The sequence below is a fragment of the Zingiber officinale genome, chromosome 8A (genome assembly GCF_018446385.1).
Source record: "Zingiber officinale cultivar Zhangliang chromosome 8A, Zo_v1.1, whole genome shotgun sequence".
NCBI lineage: Eukaryota > Viridiplantae > Streptophyta > Magnoliopsida > Zingiberales > Zingiberaceae > Zingiber > Zingiber officinale.
The window spans coordinates 131360150-131384007 of NC_056000.1; the positions used below are offsets into that span (position 1 = coordinate 131360150).

General features: G+C 37.9%; 2 protein-coding genes across 4 annotated transcripts; both read right to left on the reverse strand.

The window, feature by feature from the left end:
- Positions 1–9: 9 nt before the first annotated feature.
- Positions 10–15110, reverse strand: LOC122010272 (probable CoA ligase CCL6). 3 transcript variants are annotated; one of them, XM_042566753.1, is made up of 20 exons: positions 14832–15110; positions 13250–13426; positions 12684–12747; positions 12367–12456; positions 12194–12250; positions 11864–11912; positions 11462–11538; positions 5862–5901; positions 5690–5784; positions 5189–5353; positions 2319–2429; positions 2143–2230; positions 1994–2060; positions 1838–1913; positions 1640–1757; positions 1153–1398; positions 909–1048; positions 609–791; positions 412–531; positions 10–333 (listed from the first exon to the last, which is right to left on the reverse strand). In XM_042566753.1, the coding sequence occupies exons 2-20, from the start codon at positions 13393–13395 to the stop codon at positions 286–288; spliced, it is 1980 nt and encodes a 659-aa protein (XP_042422687.1). In that variant the 5' UTR covers positions 13396–13426; positions 14832–15110; the 3' UTR covers positions 10–285. The 3 variants fall into 3 exon arrangements, with proteins under 3 accessions (XP_042422687.1, XP_042422685.1, XP_042422686.1); XM_042566751.1 differs by having other exon boundaries at positions 13250–13458; positions 14832–15056; XM_042566752.1 differs by lacking the exon at positions 14832–15110 and adding an exon at positions 13593–13715 and having other exon boundaries at positions 13250–13458.
- Positions 15111–16124: 1014 nt separating this feature from the next.
- On the reverse strand, positions 16125–21805 carry LOC122010275 (protein ABC transporter 1, mitochondrial-like). Its single transcript, XM_042566755.1, has 8 exons — positions 21020–21805; positions 20452–20677; positions 20105–20257; positions 19786–19944; positions 18593–18752; positions 17152–17261; positions 16730–16846; positions 16125–16649 (listed from the first exon to the last, which is right to left on the reverse strand). The coding sequence occupies exons 1-8, from the start codon at positions 21610–21612 to the stop codon at positions 16260–16262; spliced, it is 1908 nt and encodes a 635-aa protein (XP_042422689.1). The 5' UTR covers positions 21613–21805; the 3' UTR covers positions 16125–16259.
- Between the last annotated feature and the right edge of the window lie 2053 nt (positions 21806–23858).

Consider the following 23858-nt stretch of genomic DNA (forward strand, 5'->3'; position numbering starts at 1 on the left):
AGTTCGCAGTTTCTCGTCAATCTAATCAGACAGTGTTTGTTTGTTTATTTTCTTACTGCCATAGAGAGTATTTAATCATCCAAGGATGTCTTGTAGTGGTTAAAAAAGACGATACATGCCAAAGATTACTGAGATGATGCTTCTCTTTGCTGTTCTTTCGTACTTATATCTAAAGATTAAAATGGACGATATTGTTTTGCACACTGATTATTAAATATACAAGCACTTCAGCTTCAGACTTGCATGCGCATCTTCTCAGTGGATTTTATTATGTGTTTGATAGCCTCATCCTTTCCTCTCTTTAGCTTCTTGGTAAAGTTCATCAATGCGTTCCTAAAATGGTTATTTGGGTTCAGTTAGGCGCAACGAGTCAAAGAAATATATGCGAAATTGAGTTGGGACTCTTATTACCTTGAAATGTTTGAGCAGCTGGGGTCGTTTTAGCTTGAACGTTGGAGTGATCAGATCTCTCTCCATGTCAAATGGTCTGGGCTCCAGGTGAATTGACTTCAACATCTCAAATCCCTTAAGCTGAGTAAAGAAATTTGAATGCCAATCAGACTGAACTCAAATTGGAAATAAAATATTTCGATAGATTACTGGCATACTTGATATTTTTGACCAGTTTTATTGAGTTCCTCCATGATGTGTTTCCTTGCTTTTGGATGTTTGCACAACTGATCAAAGTCACCACTCACATCATTGGATTTCGCCCATTCCTCCAGTAAGCTCTTTTCCGGAACAACAACACCCACAAGAAAGGATTCAAAGCTGTTTCCATAGACCCAAATCTATAACACAGAAGATTGTTATCTTGCAATGGGTTCAAATTTCGTATTAGTGAAAGTACTTGAGATTGTCTCTAATATCTAGATTAGTAATAGACAGTAGTAATAACATTGGAGTACCGATGTGAGAAGAGGACATTGCATATATGTATTTTCAAGGACCTCCACAGCCACATATTCTCCTTGAGACAGTTTAAAAATGTTCTTTTTTCGATCTATGATCTTCATTGCACCGTTGGGCTGCCATTCTCCAATATCACCTACGAAGTTTAAATTTACAATTAGGCAAAAGCAATAAGTGGTTGTTTGAAGCATTAGATGTACTAATTGGACACTTCTCAATGATTATTAGCTAAAACTATACCTGTATGAAACCAGCCATCAACAAGAACTTCATCCGTGAGGGTTGGCCGCTTGTAGTAACCAGAGAACAATGTATTACCCCTCAAGCAAATTTCACCTTGGGGTGTGCTTGAGTTAGCATCATACCCCATCTCTGGCACTGATTCCAGCTTTGCCTCTATTGTTTTAATAGGAACCCCAACTGTTCCCATCATGGATAATACATTTGCTATGCAAGTAAAGCATCCTGAACAACTTTCTGTAAGACCTGCATATGAACCGTGATTTTATATTAGCACCATTTTGTTGCCATTTAAATTGCTATAGGAAAATACGTATTATAAAAAAACTTATTCCTAGTACTCATTTATAATGACATTATCTATGTGATATTTTGTCAGAAACTTAGTCTTATTATGCTATGTATGAAAATATGCAAATACAAAGAACTTTAATTTTTAATGTTTGCCATTTACATAGTTCAAATGACTTGATTATCTATTTCTTACCATATCCTTGTATAAATACACTGCAAGTTGCAACTCTAAGAAACTCTTCCACATGCCTCGGTATTGGTGCAGCTCCAGAAATCATAATGCGGACACGACCTCCAATAGCTTGTCTTATCTACAATCAGTGGAACTCAGACAATTGAAGAATGAGCAAATATAAGTTTTATCAGATTGAGCTATTTTGTTGAAGCTAACGTTATTAAAAATTAGCCTGTCAAAGAACGGTGATGCTTCGTCTTGTTTCAATCCCTTCTTCATGTTTCTCAATTTACTGATGAAAGCACAATTATATCATACAAAACTTTAATAAGAATCTCAATGCCTAAACAATTGCACTATCCACCAACTTACTGATCATAAGCATACTGGAACAACTTCTTCGATAAGAATCCTCCAGATGAAATCCTCTGATTGATACCTTACATCCAAAATATCTCAATATCAATAAAGTTCACATGATAGAGAAAATAGAGTTATCTGATTAAGAAGCAATATCATACCTGAATATATGCGGTCATAAACACGAGGAACACCACAAAATATTGTAGGTTTTAGCACCTGGATGTCTTCCATTAAGTACCTAACATCCTTGAAGTTTCATATGACAAATATTTACATTTTCGTAAAAAAAATGAAACTGGTTATTATCATGAAAAGAGGATGCGGTGGGTCCTACCCCTTGCCAAAATCCAATGGAGGCACCCTTATAGATGCAGTAATTTTCAAAGGTCTGATCAAAGACATGTGCTAGAGGAAGGAATGAGAAGTATGAATCTTCTGCAGTCACCTATGAAAGAAAATACACACTTTAGCAACATATATACGATGATCCAGAGAATTATATATAAGATTTTTTCACAAAAGCCAGCAAAAGTGGATTATGAAAAAGATGTATACATGAATCATCCCGTATTTGATTCATCAGAAGGATAGAAACTCCAAATGAGTTAAAAAACTACTCAACTTTACTCCACCAAAACTAGAAAAATATATAAGAACTGAAATATAAAACATGAAAATCACAAAGACATTTCAGGTTCTTGTCGAAGTTATATATATATATAGGGTTTACCCTGCACAGCCACGCTGGGCGACTGGCGTTGGCACCTCTCACACGAGAGGCCCCTCCGCACGTGAGGGTCGCCCACGCTGGTCGCCCAATATGGGCGCCGAGGGTAAAAAAACTCATATATATATGTTACCCTACTTACATTATGTTATTTGATAGATGGCAACTGTGTTCATCTACAAATTCAATAGTGCATGTCATCTCGAATTCAGCGAAATGAAGCAATATATTTTCCAATTCAATTGTTGATATGTGTGTACAAAGAACTTCCTGGCCAATCATAATACTCATGGAACTAAGTCATTTTAATGAATTATGCAGCAAGATCCATTCCATATGTAAGAGGCTTAAGTCAAGATTTTGCAGTGGTAGATTATTATCTAACTGTTTCCACTGAGTGAAGGTTATTGAGATGTTTAATCTTGTGCATGGTTTAAAGTGCCGTGCCGAAACGGTCGAAACGTCTCGTTCCGCTCGGCGACCGGCACCGGCACGACTCGGCACGACCCGGCACCAGACCCACGACAGGTGCGATATGTTGTGCGACCCCATGGTCACAGCAGAGGGATCGCTCAACCCTGCAACAGTAGCGAAGAGGTCGCATAACCCTTCCGCTGCGGCCGTGGAGGCATCGTGTGACCCTGCAGTCACTGCAGAGGGGTCGCACGACTAACGTGGTCCCGCCGAAAGAGTCATGCAATCCCCGTGGCCATGGCTGGTGGCGCAACACCGAAGTCATGCGGGCTCGCGAGTGGTGTTGGATTTCAGATTTTTTTTAAGTAAACTTGGGCTAATTTTTTTAATCAACTCCTAGTTATGGTGGAGATCATCTAAAGAGACTTTATTAAACCCTAATAAAATTATCTAATTAATTTTATATTTCATTTATTTTAATTTAAAAATTATAATAAAATTTTTATTTATTTATTTATCTATTTTCATATCTTTTCCTTTTTTAAAAGATTATTTTTTATTTTATTTATTTTTTAAATATTTATGTTAAATATTTTAGTTTTTAATTAATATATTTTATATTCAAAAAATACTAAAACTATATCGTCACGATACGGTACCGAAACCGTATCGTTCCGATCCCGGACTGAAACTTCGACACGGGTCGAAATTTTAAACCTTGATCTTGTGACAGAACCATTACAGCTTTACTTATGATAATTTTGGAACAGCATTAACTGCACATTCCAGAAATGAATTCCTCAGAAATCAATCCTTTGGATATTTTTGGGTGTTGTTTGTTATAGCATGTACCAATTAGAAGTTAAGTGGGAAAGAAAATATTGTTTATCTTGCTCAAAATTAGTTGTTTAGATGCTGTTTGGGTGCTGTTCGTTATAGGATGCACTAATTAGAAGTTATAAATGGGAAAGAAAATATTGTTTATCTTTTGTTATTATAATGTTATTATAAGTCTATTACATGGTGTATATACAAGACTCAACATATAACCCAAAACTTAAAATACTTTATGGAACAGAGCCCTTAACACCTAGAATTAAGAACACACCCCCTTCAGCAAGAACATATATATTATCTACATCCATCTTGTTCTCGTAATATTAGAACAAAAGGTGATATCGCTCACCCTAAGCGGCCCAATATCACCGGCCCCACGGCAAGATACAAGTTGTTCTCGCAATATGTATATATATACATAGAGAGAGGGGGAGAGGGATAGGGAATGAGAGAGAAGCTAAGATACAATCACAAGAAAGTGTAATAGAATATTAGTGGATATTGATTCCCTTGACCTCAGATCAACATGCTGATAGAGAGGATGAAGCATAGTTCTAAATAAGACCAATAGAAAATAGTGAAGAGGAGGCGGTGGACTGCTTAGCAGCAGACATGGGAAATCACTCAATTTAAGATGTGGTAGAAGCTGCTCATCTTAAGATGCAATAGAAGTTGCTCGAAGGAAGACAATAGAGGGGAAACCACAAGAAGTTGATGTTAGGGGCTTCAAAAAAAAGGGAATTAAATGCTGAATACTTCCTCAAGTAGGTAACTTGACAATGAAGCCTTTTGTGAGCCAAGAGAAGCGACCCACCAGATTTGGCAAGAACATCAACAAGGTTGCTATGTATATCGACAGATGCAGATCAAGGGACAAATGTAGACTTGGTTAAGAGATGACAGAGAAAAGTAGGTACTGACAACATGAGGAGATCCAGAACTTTGATGTGCAAGTAACAATCCTGTTTACCTCATAGTAGTATGCCTGTAAAAATTAATTTGGCCAATGAAAAATATTATTGTGACACATATCAGGCCTACAAATACAAAGAATTAAGGCCTACATAAACCATAGTGCCGAATGAGATCCTTAGTATGGCCCTTGGAGAACGTCCTTTTACCAAAGTTGGATATTAAACCTGGAAGCAATATTGGCAAGCATGCAAATTCTATCATGAATCAGAGCAGATAAAGCAAAACATATAATAATAAAACCAAGGTCGCACCACTTTATCTGTCTCCTGAAGCAAATGTTCGTTGTTGATGACCTCAGCAAGTATCACCCTGTTTGTCAATATGACACCTTTTGGTTCTCCAGTTGTTCCACTTGTGTACATTATTGTGCAAATATCATCCTTACTCTTTTGTGGAACTTCACATGTTACATTTACCTAAAAGGTCAAAACTTGAGATCATACTTTAGCATTTCTTTAACTACAAATCTTCATAGTTATCAATTGATGAAAACAGAACTGATTGGTAAAATAGAATGGACATATCATTCTGTAATTTAGGACTATGCACCTCTTCATCACTTGAAGTAGACGCATATCAAGAACTTTTTTATTATTTTCACATGGATAACTTTAACTCTGGAACTATTGATATGTTGTAGAACAATATCATCATCTATGCTTCGAGATTGTGCAGTAACTAACTCAAAAAAATTAGCATGCTGTTGAGTAATAAGCATTGAGAAAGCCTAGAGTATAAGTTCTTAATTATACCGAGGAAACAAATTCCTCCCAGGAAAAGAAAGATACTCCAGCTGCTTCAGCTAATCTTTTCTGTTCATCGGTTACCCTTCTGAAGCTGACAATCGCTGCATGCAGTATTTAGTGTCACCTAGTGATCCCAAACTGATTGTATGGACAGATTGAGTTAAAATATTCAACATACTCTTTAGATGGGCAGCACACTTTGAAAGACACTTCAAAATCTGAGAATAGAAGAACCATAGTAAGCATACAATATTGAAAGTGCCATATACCATTATTTCAACATTCTAAAGACTACGTGCCATATAAAATAAAATATTAACTCTAAAGTTTGAATAGGAACCTTTCATTGGTTGCTTATAATTATGAAGATTCTTTCCTACATAAGTGCATATAGAGACGACGCCTTATCTCACTAGGTGAAGTTGGCTATATGGATCTTTCTACGTTATTTGGCTCTATCCCCTACTATATCATCATTTAAATTTAAATAAATTTTATCTTATTTTATTGTAACTAACGAAGGAAGCCTTGGCGCAACAGTAAAGTTGTTGCTATATGACCAAAAGGTCACGGGTTCGAATCCTGGAAACAACCTCTTGCAAAAAACAAGGTAAGGTTGCATGCAATGGATCCTTCCCCGAGACCCTGTATGGCGAGAGCTTCGTGCACCGGACTGCCTTTTTTTTTATTATAACAAACAAAGACTTTTTTGGTCTTCCTTTCCTCGTTTGATATGCACATTTGTCATAGCTTTACATCGCTTGATTGGAATATTTATTGGTCGTATAAATACATGTTCGTACCATCTTAAATGTGTCTTCGGAATTTTCTTTCAATAGGTGTAATCCAACTTTCTCTCTAATATTTTCATTTTAATCTTATCCACCCTTGTATGTCTACACATCCACCTTAAAATTATCATCTCTGCAACTCTCATCTTATGCTCATGTGCTCGAGTCATAGCCCAATATTTAACTCTATAAAACATAATAGGTGTAACCTGTTGGAGCAATCCCAATGGTCCGTGCGACCATATGTTTTGGTGTTTGGGCAAAGAGTTTAAGTTAGGATTACCCTCATTATTTGACATATGTATGTGAGTGTACAGGTTTGCAGGATACACATATGACTCAGCTTGATGGCTTTGGGTCCGGTGAAGGATGGAGCATCCGAGGGACCGTGGACAAAGCAACAAGGACAAGGGTCGAGGGAAGCGACTTCGAGGCATACGCAAAGAATGACATTGGGGACGAGCCGCGGGCTTGGATGCATCCAAGAGACGAGAGCCAAAGGAAGTAGGCTTGAAGGCAAAAGGTCAAGGCTCAAGTAAGTCGTGAGGGTACGAGTGCATAAGAGATTGGAAAAATCCCGGAGGGACTGTAGCAATCAACGGGTACTGTAGCAGTTAACAACACATAGCAGTTACTGTAGCAATCGACTGGTAGAGAGTCGTTGGGTTGGCACAAGTCGACTGGTAACAGTAAAATAGCAGGGTTGTTTTCTTCCAAACTCTATAAGAAGGAGTTTGGGATGGCCGGCTAAGCTGATGAAACAAGACTTGGTTAAAGCCTAATTAGTAGTCACAAGAGTTCTCAAGTACTTTTGTAATCCAAGAGGTCTTGGTGAGTTCTGTGGTGAGGTTTCTCCACCCACAAGGAGCGACTTGAGATAGCCGGAGTTTGCCAGGGCTAATCCACCAAAGGATCGGGATCATCCACCTCAAGGACAGTCATGGAGTAGGAGCCCTAATCTCCGAACCACGTTACATCGACGTGTATTGGTTTGCTTGTTCTTTTTCATTGTCTTTAGCTTTCGTATTTGTATTTGTTATTATATTTCCGCTTGCACACTAATGAATACCTAGGAAGCGAACGATTTAGGGGCACGCCTATACAACCCCCCTTCTAGTCGGCCATAAAATCCCCTACATAACCAAGGTTTAAAATCTCGACTCATGCCAAGATTTTGGTCTTAGACCGGAACGATACAGTTTCGATATCATATCGTGCCGTGCTGATACGATTTCGATGCAATATATATATATATATATAATTTAAAAATAAGTTGTATATTAACTTTACGTAACTTGATAGCATACATTTATCAAAACTTCCGAAATAAAGAATAGGTAATTTAAAATATTTTCTTTAATATTTATGGTTCTAAATCTCTTATTCTAAGATACAAAAAACATTATCTATAATAATTATATGAATTAACAAAAAAAACCTAATTTATATATAATAATACTAATATAAAATTTTAATTTATTTAATTATTAATTTATATAATATATAGTTATATAATTATAGTTTATAAATATTCTAAATAATCTATATTAAATATTATATATATATATATATAGAGAGAGAGAGAGAGAGAGAGAGAAAGAGAGAATATTGTTAGCTTGGGCGATTGTCTGCATTCTAAAAATCAAATTTATTTAAAAATTTATATATTTTTTTATTTTTTAACAATTAAAATTTTAAAATTATTTATCAATTTTTAAATTATTTTAAATATTTTTATAACATTTCAATCTATTTTTAATTTATAAAAATAATTTAAAGTTTTATTATATCACTATATATTATATAAATTATCTATTTTTTTACTTTAATTTTTTATATTTTTAATAAAAACACAAAATAAAATAAAATTATATATTATAATTATATTAATTAATTAACCATTTATTTAATTAATTAATAATTTATATAATATATAATAATTAATTAGAAATTATATATATAATAACAATTTTAAATTTTAATTATAAATTTTTTAAAACCCCTAATTTTCTTTTGCGATGCGTAATTCTACTGCTGCCTCCCTTCGCACGCGAGCCGTCGTCGCCTGCCGCCATAGTCGCCTCACCGTCGTCGCCTTGCAGCCATAGTCACCTCACCGCCACCGCCACTACTGATCTCTCACCGATGGCCTCGTCGAGGCCGATGTTCCAGGTAAGTGATCTGCAAATTATCCCAAAGATTCATTCTTCTTCCTCCCTTTTATCGCGCGACGGCGAGCACGCACGATTCCTTCTGTCGTGCAACGACGAGCGCACGTGATTCCTTCTTTCGCGTTACGCACAATGAAATCATTGCTATTCCGATGTCGGTTTCGGTGCTCGAGCGGAACGGTAAGTTTCACCCATTCCGCCCGGCACGGAACGAAACGCTAAACCCTGGGTCTAATCGTCATTTTGTAAAACTTCCCTTTAAGTCTTAGAGGTACTTTAAGATCATAAAGAACACCTGACGCTCTCCTCCATTTCAACCATCCCGCTTGTATTCTATGTAAGACATCTCGATCCCTCCATCGTTTTGTAAAAATGATCCTAAATACTTAAAACTCTCACGGATAACTCGTCATCTCATATCTTAAAAATTATCTCATTACGTCTAATATTGCTAAACTTAAATTCCATATATTCTATTTTTACTCTACTAAGCCAAAAACCTTTCACTTCTAGCATTTCCCGCTAAGATTCGAGTTTAGCATTTGATTCTTCACCAATCTCATCTACCAAAACAATATCATCTATAAACAGCATAGACCGTGTTTCTATATCTTGGATGTGTCCAATGAGTTCATCCATAATTAATGCAAAAAAATAGAGACTTAGAGTTGATACATGATGTAACTCTATCTTATAGGAAACGCTTCGGTTAATACGCCTGAAGTCTTTACTCTTTTCATTACATCCTCATACATATCCTTAATTAGTTCAATATACGCTATGCTAACACCTTTACTTTTTAGAATTCTTCATGTAATTTCCCTTGGGACTCTATCATAAGCTTTTTCTAGACCGACGAATACTATGTATAAGTTTTGCTTCTGCTCCCAATATTTTTTAATTAATTGTCTGAGAAGATGTATAGTTTCTATTGTCGACTTTCTAGACATAAATTCAAATTGATTTTCGGTCATTGTTTCCTTCCTTACAGATAGAGAGTGTGGATGAAATTCTTAGCATGCTTTACTGAGTAGAAGATATTAAACTTTTTTCAAATAGATAAAAGCAAGGAGATTTACTATCCTAATTGCCTTATGGCAACCATGTCCAAGGTGATTGCAATCATATTACTAACATTAATTTAGACCTGTTTTGAACAAGTTTACCAACCACTTTCCCATTTGGCCATCACAAATCTGGCTCACTGATAATTTGTCACTAAAGCTCAAGCTATTAGCATCCAAGCTTGACCTTTTACTATTAATACAGCATATGGGAGCAGACTAAACAGTTCTAGCCCAATCCAAACATGTTATCTGACTCAATTTAGCAAAGAATATATGTCTATCAAATAGTAGCATTGGCATTGAAACACAGAACCTCTTCGCTACCATTTTAAGTTTGACTAGCATTGTACTTTGAAGAAACCAGTCTAATAAGACAGATGTAGTCTAGTACTTTTGCCATCACGTCTTTTAAAACAATTTTTTAGTATCCTTGCTCTTCTCCAACCAAGCTAATACATGCACCCGTTTGTTGATTACAGCAGATTTCTTCACAAATGAAGCTATCAATGCTATTTAATGTAAATGTCAATATTTCCAAAATTAATACTTCCAAGAATTTACAATCTCCCATTGTTCACCTTGTTTATTGTCGTCTTTATTGAATTCATCCAACATTAAAAGATTCATGTTTGCCTATGTATCATATATACAAGATCCACTGAGGTGAAATTTAAGTCATTTTCAGCATTGTTCTCTCAAGGACAATCAACAAATCCTTACATGTTGGTCTGACAAGTTTATTAAGATTATTGGGATCATAGACTTAATGATGAGGACAAGGAGGACAATAGAAACATAGTGTGAGAGAAAGAAGAAGTATATACTATGTTGGATTAAGAGGACACAAAAAAAAGAATCTAAAACACTCAAAGCTCAAAACCTGTCTATCCTCCACATGTTTAGATGCTTAAGAATTCATATTGACTTTATTATCTATCAAAGAATAAAGAATAGAGTAAAGAAAACAAAACTAATTTTTTCCAACGTGTACAATATTAGCAGATAGAGACACCAAACATAAGAAGTCAGGACTATATCTAGAGTTTCCACATGCAGCTCCTTTAAAATCATGATAAATCACATTTTCTTGCTTTTATTTAAACAGGTGTCACATACAGTTAGCTGAAATGGTAAAACAAAAGCTATTTGTCCAGCAATACAAGATGAACTGGTAAAACTAATCAAATGGAAAATTTACGACTAGATTGGTTCATTGCCAGAACAACTTTAAGAGCATTGACTGCAAAGTTTTAGTTCAAACTAGTTAAATCAACCCTGTTTGCTTCATACAACTATTACTCCCGTTCAATTTCTTGATGGATGCATTGCACATATATTCTTTATGCCCTGTTCTTCCAGCCCATTTCTTTTGTCACCATATTAAACTTTCTATCTTGAAAAAAGCTTCATTAACAGAAAATTTAGAAGATATAAATTATACCATTCTTCGTTTTTTTTTTTTGAAAAAGAAAAACAAATCTGGGTTCTCAGATCAGCACAGTTTTAGACAAATTTTCCCGAAGTCTAATTGCTGAACTGGCTCTTTTGACTCTGTTTCTTTTTTCCTCGTTTTAAAGAGGAATGCATTTATCAAGTTTGGATCATGGATTATATTTATAAAACTTGAGGTTTAAAACAATTAGAATTTCGTAGTATGTAAACTATACAATTTTACTTTGAAAGGATGTTGTTAAGTAGATATGTATAAATATCATGAAATTTATAAAAATCATATAGTAAACAGCTTACAGAGTTTATATTGTTTTCATGGACGAAAACTATTGATACTTCTGCATGGTTGATGATGAACTCTACTGCATTTGGTCCTGCATTACAATGGAAACTAAATAAATTGCCATCTCATTCCGAGGGAAATGATGATCATTAAGTTTTGTTATGTTAGCAGAAGAATACCAAAATAAATTATTTTAATACCCAATAATAACTTCATCCCATACCAAGCACAATCCTTACTAAATGAAGTATCACTTTCTAAATCTAATCAAATATACAGGATAGTTTCTTTACTGCAAGGAACATCTACTAAATAAAATATTTAGCTTAAATAACAGCAAAAGCTAAACAAGACGAATGATAACATAAATGCTCATAATGTGCACCAATTTGTGGTAATAAAATAAAAATACTAACCAAGGCTATCATATAATGGCACATAACAGATTCCTTGGCTATTGCAGGCCTGCAAGAAGTTGACATGATTGAGTAAATAAAATTTACTCTAAATGCTGATAAATTCATTTAAAAATCAAAGCTGAAGTTTAGATAAATGAGTTTGTGTGACTGATTTGATAAGTAACTAGAAACTCAGAGGAAAACCCAGCATATTACTTCGATGAACTTGTGCTGTTGTGCAAGTATTAAAACCTAATACTGCTATGGAGTTTTTAATCCCAGACAAGACCAATTTCTCAACTAGCATCTGAAAATGGACTCATATGTAGGGGCAGAAAAAGAGTATACCTCCATGGTAATCACCCATTCAGGGCAGTTGGACCCATATATTCCACAGCGATCACCCTAAAAATATGATAAAAGAAAATTCAAATGCATCACTTTTTTGTCTTTTTTTTTAGTAGGGTCATATGAAGAGCATGCATGTTATGAATGCAAGAGTCCCTAGTTTAATTGCTCACCAGATTGATGCCACATTCCCGAATGGCAGATCCAATCTTCAAAGCTAGTTCATAGACCTCCTCGTATGTTTGCCAGACATAATCCCGTGCCTGCAAATTGAACATTTAGTTTCTCCAGATAAACATCTTAATCCTAAAATTTCCCTAAATGATAGGTAATTCAAAGATAGACATAATTATATACCAATGAGTGATGGCATTGTTTTTACACATGCTAATAAGAAAAGAGAACCCAGAAAAAGAAGCTAGAGATATGTTTCTTCTGAGCCAACCAAACAACAGTACAATTTGAGCTGCCTAAGCATACAATACCTTACCTTTCCGTCAATGAGCTCACGACGACCAAGCATTTGATTCTGAGGATACCTTTTGACTGAACCACTGCAAAAGCAACAAAAAAAAAAGGAGGAAACAATCAAATAATTCCAAAAATATGTCAAAATTGAGTTTGCAGGGTGACACTTGTCACAATTTAAACTCAGCATATCACATAATGAGTCTAAGCATGCATATTTGGACTTTTCATTTTTCTTCCCCAGATTGTTGTTCTTGGATTATGTCTTGTAGCATTCTTCTTCAATTGGTAGACCCCTCATTTTTCATTCAAAAAACAGTTTTAGGAGAAGATCCATCATTGCTAACATTTTATGTGGAACAAGCACGCAAATAGTTCAGATACATCTAATTTCTCATTAGTAGCAGACATGAAAACACTAGCTATTTTCTAACAGAAATTAAAATTCACTATTTTTTTTAGAAGTGAAATTTCACTAGCTAAACCCACTTGAAATTTTAAAGTCAATACCGTTGAAGCATTTTATGCAAAATTTCAAATTTAGAAAAAAAAAAAGAGAAACAAACATAAAAAATGGCATAATTAAACCTGAAAATCTCCCACAGGGACTCAATCTCAAGAGGTGCTTCCAGGAGACCATCTTTTGCATAGATACAGCGATAAACAGGACCACAAGAAGGCTTATTCCCCGTAGCTGGGTTCCCCTCCTCAACCTTGACAGCATAAACCTCCATGCTTCTCGTCTTTGTTTGATTGTTATATTTACTGGTTGCAAAAGGGTACTCAGTAGCTGCAGACTGAATTCAAGAAAGAGAGCATCGCCAATAAAAAAAGATGAGAATGGAGGAAGGAGGTGGCGGGTTGGCTATGTTTAAGTTATCCTTGATTCAACCAACTTTTGCTGCCCTTTATGAACTTGAATGAGACTTACCTATCATAGCCTAAAAGTAGTTGCTCATTTAACACAGCAGGAATGTATTAATCTCTAGGAAAGATGCATTATCTACTCCGATGCCGCCGAGGATTCCTTTGTTGCAGTTCAATGTGTCAAAATTCTTATATTCTTACACTTCTGTGGCACATCCCAGATCACACGTTTACTGAAATCATAAATGGCGATTCATAACCTCCATCAACAGCCTTACTGCTATTATCTATAATTGCACTGAATGGAAAGGCTATCTAATGCTCCATTTATCATTAATGAACATTTGGCCGATAAATCAAAGTACACATACACCATGGTGCATGAAAAATCAAGGTCCAAAAAAAAAATCACGAATGCTCAAGCATATAATTTGCTCAATTTCCAGCAGGATAAGTTCAATTGTTATCGGCTAAATGGACCTTTTTTAATATTCTTAAATAGGCTTGCTATTTTATCTCATAATAACACAAGCTCACAGAGTCACAGAGTCATATTTTAGGCAGATTGCAGGAGTGGGTTAAGTGAAGGAAAAAAAGGAATTATAAAGACAATAAACCATATAAAGCTGATCTGCTAGGCAATATCCAACAACTATACAATCTGTCACTCCTTATCTTGGGAAAAAAGAATGCATATACTATTAATCCCGGAATTGAAGTCCAACTGACAAAGTCATGCCTTGCAATTGGAAAGTAGCATGGCATTGCATGTTAGCATTTAAATATGACAGCAAAAATATCAGCGCATCAATGCAAACCACGAGCGATGGGATCCATCATCCAGTACCACATCCATAAATGGGCTGTTCGAAGTTGGTAGGCTATAAATCTGAAATTAAAAACCTCCACGTGATCTCGAAGCCAAAACAGCAACAGCAGGAGAAAAAAAGTAAATCCCGGAGTTCCACTGAGTCATTCTATATGCCCTGATGCTGTTACGTTATGGGTCTTGTTGAGGCATCGTCCAAATGGGTCAACTGTCATTTCTCTCTCTCTTTTTCTTCTTTACTTTCTTTACTTCGAGGATTGCAATGGTAAACATTAGGAATTGCACGAAGATACCAGGCCAGTATGGGGTCTGGACTAGAGACTCAATCATCGACCTTTTTTTTTTCCAATTTCTAGCGCAATCCCGTTATCCCTAGATAAGTCGAGACGAACGAACACGCAAACATTAAAAGCAGATGTAGTATCTATACGACAGTAACCAAAACAGAGGCGCTAAAGATTAAAGTAGGACTACCGCAGAAGGACTGGTCATGGACATCAGAAGATGTTCGTGGCCGTGCCGCTAACGGCATTGGAGGACGGCGCGTGACCTTGTGCACCATTGACAAGGCTTGACAGCACTCACGCATCGCCAATTCCATCACTGCGCTCCCCGTGACCGACTCTATCATCGCCATTCTCAATCCAGAGACGAGAAGGGACAGAGATCGATCGGAGAAGAAGCTCGAGATGCACCTGCGCCTGCGATGGCTCCCGTACCGCGGTACCCCGGTAGGGCTGTAAACGAGCCGAACCGAGCCAAGCTTTGGGATGTTCAAGCTTGTTTGATAAGGTAACCGAGTCGACCCGAGCCGAGCCGAACTTAAAATGAATCAAGCTTTTGAAATGAGTGTTCAAGCTTGGCTTGGTTTATTTTTTATGAGTTTGAGCTTGATTCGTTTAGATGTTATCAAGCTCTCAATTCAAGCTTGGTTCGAGCTTGGTTCGTTTAGATGTTATCGAGCTTTCAATTCAAGCTTGTTTAATTGTTTGAAACTTTTAGTTATTTGATTGGTTATTGAGCTTGGAAATTTAAATTTATTTATTTTATTTTATTTTATTTTATTATTTATTTAGCATATTGAAAAGAGTTTTATTAATGAATATGATTCGTGAACATTGTTCACGAACGTTGTTCACGAACATTGCTCACGAACGTTGTTCACGAACGTTAACGAGCTGAACACATATGTGTTCAAGCTTGTTTGTTTAGTTTAACGAGCTATTCAAGGTTGTTTGTTTAATCAATCTTGTGTATATTGAACGAACATAAACAAGCTCTTACCAAGCCGAACACCAAGCTTGTTCACGAACGCTTGGTTCATTTACAGCCCTAGGTACCCCATTTCGTTGAGGACACGATTATCTTAGGTTAAATGGAAAAGAAAAAAAGTTAATTACAAGGGCTAATTCGTAATATATCTTTTATTCAGAAGTTTTTACTAAACATAAAAAAAATTAAAAGACTGGGTCGGACTCGGCCTAAGCTCAAGTTCATTAGGCTTATTTTAAATAAAATAACATAAAAACAAAAAAATATTTTTATAATTTATAATCAGTTCTCTTCTCAAAGAAGATCCGTACATAACTTGAGTTATCGTGATCCGTACAAAACTTGAGTCCTCTGGGAAAAAAAAAGAGATGATTTTTAAAGGCTAACAAATGAACTCAATAAAAAATATGTAGAATCATACTGATCCTATACGATCCCTCCGATTAAAGGCGATTCTCCGATCCAGATCTTGATTCTGCAAACTAGACAGCCTAGTAAAAGTGAAAACTTTGCTTCATTGGTTGAAATACAGAAATACGCTGCAGTTTGTAGCAGAAGATTATTCCCATATTGTATATAAAAAAATAAATAAATAATAAAAAAAATGCAGTCTGCTGTATAGTTTATAGTTTAGGCTGTGCTTGACAAGAGTTCCGCACCACCATCGCCAAACTGGTACTGCTCATAAATCTGCAGTAGCAACTCCCTACAAGGAACCACGGCACCAAGCTTGATACAAGCTAAAAATGCACCTGAGAGCTTTCTGTGAAGGCTGTAGGCCTCCTCCGGTGGCGGTGTCAGCCTGTGCTTCAGCATGGTTGCACCGAGGTTCGAAATACTTCTCGTTATGTTGGCTGTGCGGAAATCATATCCACCAGGCTTCGCGAAGGGCATTCCGACGATAAAAGCTGCCTGGACATGAGCCTCGATCATGATATCTGACTCCTCGCCTGTAAGAAAGCCAAGCCTCTGAGACATCTCGTACACTGCCTTTCTGTCGCTATTTGCACATGCGATGACCTGGAACAAAGAGTTTCAAAGTGAAAGTTCAGTTATTTTTCAATGCTTCAAATTCATAAATTGAAAATGAGAGGTCATACCATCCGTAGGTAGTTGTCCACAAAATTCTTTGAATACTCTCGAGCTGCACCAAAGTCGATTAGATTAATGATTTTGGCGGATTCATCGAAAAGAAAATTGCTCCAGTTGGGATCTGTCTGGAAAAACCATGAGATACACTGTAAGTAGGGAACAAAGTGAAAAATAAGAATTATCACATTGTAGCAATATCTACTGCGCAGTAGCAAACTTTTAAATGTAAGTAGGGAACAAAGTGAAAAATAATAATTATCACAGGAACATATTAGAATGGCATCTAATCTGCGACAAACTGAGCATGAAGCATAAACAAAAATTAACAGATGCAATTTGTCGCAACTACTGAATTTATCCTGTTGGAAAGACACTAATGAGAACATAAAAATTTTAGAAATTAGGTGTAAGAAGATAAAATTGCACTTGCCTGCATGAACTGGAAAGCAAACAACTCCTTGAGCGTCAATTCCAGTAATTTCTCCCCAACATAATCCCGAACTCCTTGACTTAGTAATGCCACTTTATCAATAGGAACTCCTGAACATGGTAAGACAATATCAAAGACACCGAAGCTTGCAAAAACTTCTAGCAATCTCTTGTACAAAGAAAATAAAAATCAGAATATTTTGAGCATAAACAAATCAATAATGAGAACAACGCAAAAGAAAGAAAGCCCAAAATCTATCATGATAAAAGAGGTAGAACATGAAAAAATAATGAACATGACCAAACAATATTTACATTATTGTCAAAAAATTCTCATCTCATGAAGCATTTCTGCATCCATAAAAACATATCTATTCAGCTGAGCAGGTGAGAATTAAGCTGTCTCATTTAGATGATCATAAAGTGATTTGATTAAAAGTAGGACTAAGAGTTAGAGAGAATAATCAAAGTATCAGTTTTTTACATGGTTTAGATTCAAATTCAAGTAACAGAGCTGCCACTCAAACTTGGTCTTTCATTGTCAAATCAATAAACATCTTTCATTGCAATGATTAAGCAGCTTCTTGTCATGCCATTATCAGGGACCGATATGTGTTCCAATTATTTTGAATCAAAAGGAAGCAGTTAGGTAAACAATGATAGATGATAAAACGAGAGAAACATGTTTAATATAAATTTCTGAGAACATTATTCAAATGTTATATAGTCTTCCAGTTCCATGGAGCTCAATGCTGAATGAAATCTGCCCGCCCTAATACAGTCTAGTACAGCGACAGGCTAGTTCATTGGCCATCAAATATTATCATATCTAAGAAACAATCCTAATACTTTCAGGCTTTCCACAAATTTCATTCTAAACACCTTCTCAATGTTAGAAAACAATGTAATCATATATAGACAACTGAAATAAGCACTAATTAAGTTCTCCTAATTGTTTAGATCATCTTCATCAGAAATCTCCTAATTGTTTCAAACATCTAAAACTTCGTGTAACTTAGCTCAAAATCCCACATTCCGAATTATCTCAAACATTGTCTTTATCTTAGCTACAGTATAATTGTACATTAAATGATTAAGTTAAAACTGTTCTTCAAAGTACTAAATTATACAGGACAAGAGTCCATGGTATTTGGGTCTATAGCCCACAACCACACCGAGGAATACTAAATAAATGAAATACAGCTGATTTGAAGAGTTAAAAACTGCATATAATACATTGACACCATGGCATATAAAATAATAAAGGAAGTTGAAAAACAATAATATAACCAAAAGTCATCTAAGTTCTCAAACAAGTGAAGTAGTTAACAGCTATATGATCAGAACATGCAACTGAAATTCATCTCTGAACAATATAAAATTCGGAAAACACTCAAGAAAAAATTCATGATTATAGTGTCGGATTAGCATCTAGGATTCACCTGTAATTAACTCAGTTGTTAAGACCTTTTTACTTGAAATGTCATCAATTACCCGAGGAACATAGAACCCTTTTGAATCAGATAATAATTCACGGAATCTCTTTTGATTAGCAGCTTCCAACTCATAATCACATTCCCGAGACAGTTCATCCTTTGCCACCTTCATTACATCAAAGAAAATCATCATCCAAATGATCTGACCATCTTTCTGATATTCCAAGCAAACTAAGTTTTCAAAATATAGCTTGCTCCTTGAGTGTGACATTGCATCTAGTGGAAATAAATAGTAAACTTGAAAAAAAAAACAAGTTGATATGAAATTCCCAGCTGAAAAGTAAAGTACCTAAATGATGCTTACATTAGAGTAATGCGCCATGAGAATTTCACCTGTTAAAATTTTCCCTTGTAAAAGTTTTGCAATCACAGATAGGTAGACTATGTGGAAGATAACTATAAATCAATTAGCTGAATTTTTGTTTTGAAGCAACCAAGTATGAGTCTGCTGTAGCAACAAAAATATTTTGTCAGAGACATCCTAATTCGTAATAACAATTGTGCATCAGAATTTCCAGTCATGATTAAAAATTGGAAACACGTGGTAGAAAAAGGAGATGATTTGTCCTCAATAGAGAATGAGCTAACCACATACAGCATTCCCTACAATTATGCAAGAGAGTTCAATGAACATCAACTTAAAACAGAACAACCTGAATTCAATGAAGAAGCACGACAGTAAAAATATTTGAGAATTAATGCAATGGAGCTCCTAAAATTTTCAACCAAAGGTCTCACGGCTTTAGTACAAGTCAGAGATCACTTCTGCAAATTCCAAAGAATCCAGGATGGTGTCTTCTAATAAATAGCATGACACGTGTAAGATTTTATGACAAGGTTAATGCATACTCATTCTACTCTCAAAATTTTGCTTCTTAAAACTTATTTTCCACTTGGATATGTACAGACAAAATGCATCATGAATTTATAAAGAATAGAACATGGATATTCCGAGTCTCCCAGGATCAGAGTCTCCAACATAATTTAATGAAAAAGGCTCTAATATCCAAGTTAATTTTCAGTTTCTAGTATGGGAATTAATTATTTTATCAACGGAATCAGTACTGTGATCATAATAATACCTTTTGCGAGATAATATCCAATAAACACAAAGAAATATCAAGCAGCTACAGCTTTACCTTGATGGCATTATCAAGAAACAGTCCTTTAGGAATGAGATTTGTGTAATCTAGTATCAGCCTGACATTTTCTATGTCACTGTCAATACTGTCTGCAACACCAGGGTACTGTATTTTAATTGCAACCTCCATGCCATTCTTTAAAACAGCCCGGTGAACCTAAAGAGGATAGGCAGTGGTTAGTAAGGTAAGTCACAGAAGACAATATGCACAAATCACAAGAAGTGAAAGCATTACTACTCTTCCTGGTCCATGGAAGCAAATAGGATCAATAAAGGTAATGTATGAAAGGACATAGACCAATCTACATTGCAACAACCTGCCCTATACTTGCTGCAGCCAATGGTTTATAATCAAAGCTCCTCAATTTGGATTTCCAGTTAGGACCCAGTTCAGCATTCAAAACGTCATTCAACTGTTTGCTTGGCATCACATCTGCTCCTTGGCGAACAATATCTAATGCTGCCAATATCTGCATCGAAGAATGAGGCAACAGATGCGTTAAGAATATTGCTCCATAATGATCAAACTTGCTTGTGCAAATACACAGGATTACATCAACAAAGATTATAAAGTACATTTAAAAAAAAACATCAGAAATATCAATTTGAAAAAATTAAAGCAATAAAAATACAATAGGTTGATTTATTGAAGAAGAGCTAGTACCGGTGCTGGCACAAGGGACTCATCCTGGATGCTCAACATCTGGCCCAATTTAAGAGCAGCCCCCCGCATTCTACATAGCGCAAGCGCCAAACGTTCAGCATTTTTCTCAGATAAAAATGGTGAAAGGACAGACTGCTTCTCATTTGTGTTGGGTATACCAAAGACAATTCTCTTTGCAGATTCTTGAATTGTACCCCAAGCAAGCCCAGCTCCCAGACCAGCAAACCTACCAAAGAAGGAAAAATGATCAAACTAATGCTCATGGAAAACTTAACTATAAGACTTGAACATGCAATAGATAAGCTTAACTAAAAGGAAAACAAATATTAGTTCGTCTTCTGAAATGCCCTAGGTAGAAATATCTCGAGAAGCCATGTGTGCAGGACCAAAAGGTGTTATAAATGTAATACAGATGTAGCAGAGGAAGAAGGAACTACCATTCATTCAGTATTAGTCTCAGCTTTCTATCGTTGCATTGGAATAGGGAAAAAAAAGGTTTAATATTTTTTTTAAAAAAAAACTATCCTCGAACAATTGTTAAACACGAACAGAACACGGGACCGCCTACCCAAGAGCCCTACTAAAGGGAGTAGATGGAACCCTTCTCTCGCGAGGCCGCCGGCGTTTTACTAGAATAGCATCTCTTACTCCATCGGTAAGAATCTCCTTCTCAACTGGATCAGACAAGACTGGATCCTTCTGATCACCGTTCTCTCGAATAACATCAGGTACCTTCGTAGTGCCAGCTTTCGAATCATCCAAGGAACCAACTTTCTCGGCCTCATTAATGCCTTTCTCGGCTTCAGGTACGGAGGCCTCTGAACCGTGAAACCCTCCGACACAGGGTTGCGGCGGGGGCTTTTCCGAGTTGGATGGATCGCTAGTAGTCCTTGGCTTTGCAGTGATCTCATCATCTTCCGCGAAGAAGACGACGGAGGACGCCCTGGGAGAGGAGACCTGCCGGGGAGTTCCTCTAGTAAGTCCAGCAAGGTCGGTGGCAGACACGAGGGCGTTCTTGACGGCGCGAGAGACGAGGGCCGGGACGTCCCCTGCCTTGGCGGCCTCGAGGGTGGGAGATCGCTGGGCGGCCTCAGCGGCGACGAGGAATACGCCGCGTAAGATGCGGCGAAGATCCTGCAGCGGAGGTTGGGACGGCGGCATGAGGACGAATTGATGGAGGCGCAAACTTCTCGTCTGCGAGAATTCCTTTCCCGCACAACGAACGAATGGCAAGAAGGAAGACACGCAGCCGCAGATTGAGGAGAACTGAGAGGAGGAGCGAGGCCGAGAAGGAAGGGAGAGAACGGAGCTGTTCTCCTCCTCTCCCTAAATCTAAGTCTGAACGTGATTTTCTATTGAGAATCCCTTTTAACCGTTAGATTTGATCTGCAGCACCGATAAACACCAAAATGATTGTTGAAATTTATTTCGATAATTTACTAAATAAACCAACAAACACCTTTGTAGTACTGGAAAAGACCACATAGATTATTGGCACTATCTTTTTCATCCTCGTAGTTCTCTTTATCATTAAGATGGACAGTAATCAATAACTGAATGAATTGGAGATACAATAGTCAGCCCTCCTCATCGTCTCCATCACCCAAGACTCCTCTACACCATCGCTGATCCCGTCCGGAAGCTAAGTCAAATGGACCGTCGGGTGAGGTGGCGAGGATGTTGATGGAGTCGTGGTGTTCCGGAGGGGGTTATGCTGAGATGACTTCTATATTGACCAAGTCTTCAAAAGTCCTCTGGTCAACGCTACCTGCAGCCAGCGGTCGAGTTGCTCCGGTCGCTGGTACCCCGAGGCTCGAGGCAGATCCAACGAATATATGAATAACAGGCTAATAATAAAATAATAAAATAAATGGAGACGAGTATGGAAAATGCACCCTGGCCCAGGGGGCGCCCTCGGATGGGACGCTGCTCGAGTTGTCATGACCCGGAAGAGTAGATGCATGCACCAGACGAGGAGCTGATCTGACGACGCGGAGCTGAACACGGTGGCGCGAAACCGGATGCGACCTCGGCACGCAAGCCGAGATAAGACATCGACACGCAGACTGGGAGGTACTAGCGGCACGCAGGCCGGGAAATAACAACACCCCGAAGGCTATACACAAAGCATATAATCCGAAAGACAACGGCGGCTCGCAGGGCGGGATACAATGACAACAACTCACAGATCGAGATTCAACCACAGCTCGAAGGCCAAAATATAATAGCGAGTACACTCCAGCTGTAGCTCGGGATGCGACATACAAACTGGATCGCCACGGGGTCCGCATACAACATCGACACGGAATCGGAGCCGGGGCGAAATCAGTGCAGGGGCTGCCAGCACATGGACTGCCTGCGCACGGTGGCTGCCGGTCAGGGAGGCTACAGCGCTTGGAGGTTTGAAGAGTCGAAGGAGGCGTCGGCAGGTAGGGCCGCGGTGCCCAGTGACTGCCGGCAAGAGGGTCTGTTGCGCATGGACCGGGATAAACGAGATGGTTCTGTCCCGACGACGATGTGCATCAATGGCGAGCAGCACGAGAGCGAGAAGAGGTGTGGTTCGGATGCGGCTCTGACCAGAGGATGAGAGGGAGAGGAGAGGCGGTGAGGCAGTCCAGCAGCGGCGTCACGAGGAAGAGAAGGAGTCCAGCGGCGACATCGCGAGGAGGAGAAGGGGAGTCGTGGTCGGCGTCGAGAGGAGAGATGGCGGTGTTAATACAGTCTGACCTGGCTGTTGTTTTGATGTTGACACTGATTTAAGTTTGTATCAGATATTAATTAAACTCAGACTGATTAATTATCAAGGTTGATCATGTGGAGAGGAAAAGTCCAAGTACGGATACTTGGCACGTGAAGTCGGAGAGGGCTCGGTAGCTCGTTCTCCGGACTAGGTCAGAGAGGGCTCGATAGCTCGTTCTCTGAACCGGACGAAGTCGGAGAGGGTTCGGCAGCTCGTTCTCCGGACTAGGTCAGAGAGGGCTCGGTAGCTCGTTCTCTGGACCGGACGAAGTCGGAGAGGGCTCGGCAGCTCGTTCTCCAGACTAGGTCAGAGAGGGCTCGGTAGCTCGTTCTCTGACCCGGACATGGAAGTCGGAGAGGGCTCGGTAGCTTGTTCTCCAGACTAGGTCAGAGAGGGCTCGGTAGCTCGTTCTCTGGACCAGGAAGACGTTAGGGTTTAGGGCTGGGAAGCGCTAAAACCAACAGAGGCATTGGATCGGTCTGTTGACCGATCCAGTGATACTTTGGCTGTCTGGATCGGTCTGTCGACCGATCCAGTGATACCTTAGTTATCTGATCGGTCTCGTGACCGATCAGTAACCACACAGTAGCTTTCTGTGGGTTATCTGATCGGTCTGGTGACCGATCAGTAACCAAACAGTGGTTCACTGTAAGTTATCTGATCGGTC